Source organism: Seriola lalandi, unplaced genomic scaffold, assembly GCF_002814215.2.
Source record: "Seriola lalandi dorsalis isolate HSWRI2012SDOR001 ecotype SW California unplaced genomic scaffold, Sedor1 jcf7180002054602, whole genome shotgun sequence".
NCBI classification, from domain to species: domain Eukaryota; kingdom Metazoa; phylum Chordata; class Actinopteri; order Carangiformes; family Carangidae; genus Seriola; species Seriola lalandi.
The window spans coordinates 267,173-271,800 of NW_019525155.1; the positions used below are offsets into that span (position 1 = coordinate 267,173).

At 40.4% G+C, this 4,628-nt stretch overlaps 1 protein-coding gene across 1 annotated transcript in view; it reads left to right on the top strand.

Moving 5' to 3' along the window:
• The window catches only part of sez6l (seizure related 6 homolog (mouse)-like), a 21,428-nt gene extending 20,372 nt beyond the window's left edge, over positions 1–1,056 (top strand). Inside the window, exons 15-16 of the mRNA XM_023419421.2 lie at positions 402–507; positions 615–1,056. Coding sequence (XP_023275189.1) covers positions 402–507; positions 615–647 — 139 coding nt within the window. The 3' untranslated portion in view covers positions 648–1,056. The remainder of the gene's footprint in view (positions 1–401; positions 508–614) is intronic.
• Positions 1,057–4,628: the final 3,572 nt, after the last annotated feature.

The window sequence follows — 4,628 nt, forward strand, 5'->3', positions numbered from 1 at the left end:
GAAATCTGCTTTATTTTTATTGGATCACTCAGAAAACAGTCAGCCAATCAGAAGAGAGGCTCAGAGCTTCCTCTCTTCTGATTGGCTCACCGACCTGTTGTTACTAGAGCTGCAGAGAGAAGCCTGAGAGAGGAGATGTGAAACTACACTGAGATGTTCTTAAAAGCACAAATATATCTTCTTATGGATCAACACTTCAAATAAAACACAGAAGAAGAGGAAAATATAGATCAGTACACACACACAACAGTATATTTTGTGTAATCCTGCGGACAAATAAACAAAGTTCAGTTCAGACTGATGGAAATGTCGTTAATTTGCAGGTAACTGATAATAAACATGAAAACTGAATCGTCCTCATGTTTTGTTTTCCTTCTGTTTCCTCTCTTCGCGTCCTTCAGGTGCCGATATCACTCCAACTTAAGGCTGCCTCTCATCTACCCCCACCCTTACCGACAGATCACTGTAGAGACAGAGTTTGACAACCCGCTCTATGAGACAGGAGGGGTGAGTGTCCACCTCATCTAACAACTACCTGTCCATGTCATCTTTAAGATATCAGACACCCTCACTGTTTGTACTGACTCTGTCTCCTCCATCTTGTCTCTCATCAGCAGGACACTCGTGAATATGAAGTATCGATATGAGAAGCCTCACAAAAGACATTTCTGAACCACAAACCGACCGCCTCGTCCTAACTCTTCATCCTCTCCTCCCTCCTTCTCCGCCCAGGAGGAGGCGATGTAAATACAAATAGATGATGATGTCCAGCCCCTTCTGCCATGAGACGCAGCGGTTGATCCCTGTTCTCTCCTCCTTTGACGTGACAGCTTCTGAAGACATGATGGGAAACGGGAGAGGAGATAGACACACAGACAGACAGACAGACCTGTATGCATCAGAGTCGCCGGGAGGTGATTGGAGATGTAGGACGGAGAGAAAAGACCCGAAGATCATCTGAGAACATCGAACATGGTGAGAAAAGAGGAACGTGTTGGGTGTGAAATGGGACAAAAAGGAGTGAAGGAGGGGAGAAGGGGAAGGAGTCGGGGGACAGGACGCAGGGGGAGGGATGTGGAATGAAGCACTTTTTAGTATTTTTGTGAAACATTTAACGAAAGAATCCAAGAACACGTCAGTTAAAGTTATAATCCTTAAGATTTTCACAAAATCAGACGCCATTTTTGATACAGTCTCATTCATTTCAGCCAAATGTGGAGCAAACGTTAAACAAGTTTAAGAAAAAAAAGCACATCAATGCGCATTTCCATCCGCTCCTGTTATGTGAATATTAGCAGGTGGTTGATGGAGATAAGCAGCAGGTGGAGCTGAATCTCCAGTCGCTGCCATTAAACCACCGAAGAAGAAGATGAGGTGATTATAAGATGGTGATGATGATGGAGATCTGACATTTCACTCCACACTCAGCTGATGTTTTGTTTTTATCAGTGCACCTTATCAACCCTAAAAACATTAATGATAGTTTGATTTTTTTTGGTTTCCACTCAAGTTTTTTTTATAAATGCTCAAATTGAAAATATGCACATGCAACACACACACACTCACACACACACACACACACACACACACTGATATCAGCCTCACTGTTTACTGTTCACTCTCCTGCAGCTGGTTCCGAGAGTCCAACAAGCCAAACACAGGGTGGCTTTTATTGTGAAGGAGCCACAGGAAATGTAGTGTATTTGTCGCAGAGGTTATCGCACACTGTGATCCTTCAACAAATAGTCATTTTCAGTATTTTATATTTTATCAGTTTTAATATGTCGGGCAGTAACGAGAGGCTCCTCAGACACATACAGTGTTTGTCCCGTGTGCAACGTGACATAAGATAATTATTATATAGTTGTTTGGCTGCACTGTAAACAGACACCAGACGCTCGTCCTGTCGTATTCAGACAGAACGTGAAGTGAAACTTTGACGTGTCTGACCATCAGACTGTTTCCCTGTTGTTTCCCTCTCTCGTCTGTCTTTGTACAGATTCATAAAGTGCAGATTTACGCTCTAAATTTTTCAAATTAAATCATTTCTCCTCCACTGCAGATGAATCTTTGCATCAGTTTGAGTTTTCCTGAGTGAGTTCGTGTCTCCTCGTGTCTTTCCACTGACTTTGTCGCAGTCGCCGCCTCTAAATTTTACCTGGCGCCGTGTCTGAAGCTTTGATGTAAAATAGGAAGTGGACGCTGTTTGACGCCGACTCAGGCTTCCAGGTTTTTCTTCCGCTCATTAGACTACACATTGCGATGACGTCACGCACTTTAAAATCACTTTTTCTAAACTCTGAGAAAATTTTACAAACATAAAACATCCATGGATTCAAAATCAATAATCCAAATCAATCAATAATTGACCCTGCAGACCAGCAACTGACTGCAGATGGTGGTCCATGGGAAAAAGCTTTTCTGGCTGCAGTGGATTTTCACGTAAGTGACCACTGGAACAAATTAACACCAATTAACGGGCGAGTGGTTGCTCCCCGTATCCAGCTCTTCTTCTGAACACACAGTGAAACTACACTTGTTGTTGCCACGGTAACTGCACGGGTCACCATATCAACCAGGACAGAAATCTTAAGGATTGCAGCTTTAAGAGTCTTGGGGAATAAATTGGCAGGTAGAGCGGATGAGGTGTTTTTTTTTTGTTTTTTTTAGTTTCTGTTTACTTCTTCACATGAGTCACCCTCCTCGCCACAACATGATAATCACAGGGCGGAAATAATGGTCAGAGGATTATTCTCCTCCTAATCAGTGTGACACAGGAAGTGTGTCTGTCTCCTGTCCCTGAACTCCCCCCCCCCCCCCCCCCCCCCCCCCCCGCCTGCAGTCACCTTCGAGGCTTTTTACTTTTTACTCCGGCCGCTCCGCCTCTGGCTTTAGCTGTAGTTCATTGGTATTTAAATCTGTGACTTTGGGGCCAGTGCAGTACTGTTGTCTTATTCCTCTCACATGTAGTTAGACCGATGACTGTCGTAGACTGGCCTCAGAGTCCCCAGGTGTGGACCGGCTGAAGACTGAAAAGGAAAAATGTGGAGGTCGCCATGTGAATAGCATAGCTGTAGTCAACCGACTGGTCTTTGAGTGCAAGCTCAATCAACCCACCAGATGATGTATTTATTTTGATGTACTGTACATGTGATGTTTTATGCAGATTGATAAATGTACATTTTCATTATGAAGAAGACAAATGTTGACAGTTTCCCTAAATAAATGGTAAAACTCGAATAAAAAGTACAAAAGATTCTTTTTAAATATTGAGGCGTTCTGTTTTTTCTTCTTCTGCACCAGGTTTTTGTTTCAGATGTGGAACCAAGAATTACCCACAAACATCCTCCTTTTATTTATTTATTCTATATATAGTTTATTGCGTCAATGAAACATTATACTTTTCTTGTGTTTTAAACATTTTGACACAAACTTTTTAACCTTAAAACTGTTTTTTTTTCTCATCCCAAACCCAGAACACAGGGTGAGTGACAGTATAGTTGTTCCTGATCTTAATGTGTCTCTCCATACATATACATATACATATATATCTATACTATCAAGTACCCTTCCACAAATACTAACATGCATACCTATACACATACATACATACACAAATGCACCTGTATACACACCCATGTACATATGCATATGAAAAAAAGATTACTTAAACCATTTAAGTAATCTTTTTCTCATATGCATAAAATGAAATATTAAAGCTTTTTACTTATTAAATAAATTTACGTTGCAGTTTCATGTGTTTAAATCATCTTCTTTGTATCAAGTATAATTAGTCAACGAGCTTTGCTTAATTTGAAGAGGGTCCATCTTTTTCCAGCTTCTTCTCGTTACTATTGATTTTGAAAGTTACCTTTGCCATATCATATATATGTATATATATATATATATATATATATATATATATATATCTTCTACTCTGAAAGCTTAAAAGCTGTAATTCTTATAATCCAAAACAAATATAATTCCTCCCTTTTGCAGGTGTTTGGTCGTGTTCCTGAACGTCTCAGCTATTGTGTGTAAAATATCTGACCAGTACGTTTATATTTTTTCACATGTATAAAAAACATAATAATAGGCGTAAACAAACATCCTCCTTTTAAATCTGTCCTTGCAACGTCTCTGCAGGAAATCTATATTAATTATTTTATACTTTAAATGGATGTTGATCATTTCAGTCCCGCTTCCATTTATCTGCATCTCAAAGTCTTGTATTATCTCCAAACATGGATGTATTGCACATTTTATTAGATTTTTTTTAGATGGATTTTAGTGAATCTGTGAAGTTTTGGTGACGCTGGCACCAACTGTGGGTTTACAACAGCAGCAGTGACAACAACAAGTCGGTTCATGGAGTAAGTTCTTTGTTCAGCCCAGACGTTGCTTCAGGCTCCTGTGCAGGTGAGGTCAAGTGAGTGGGAGGATGGCCATGATAAGTGGCTCCTCCTGTCCAGTGTTTGCTGATTATGTATGCTGCCACTATTGATTTATGCTTGTGTCAATTCTTCCTGCATAATTTTAGCAAGCAGGGGAAGCAGCTCAGTCTTCTCTAAGAGCACTTAGTCAGGAGTTATTTATGTTGAGGAAAAGGAAGAGATGGGTGGAAACTC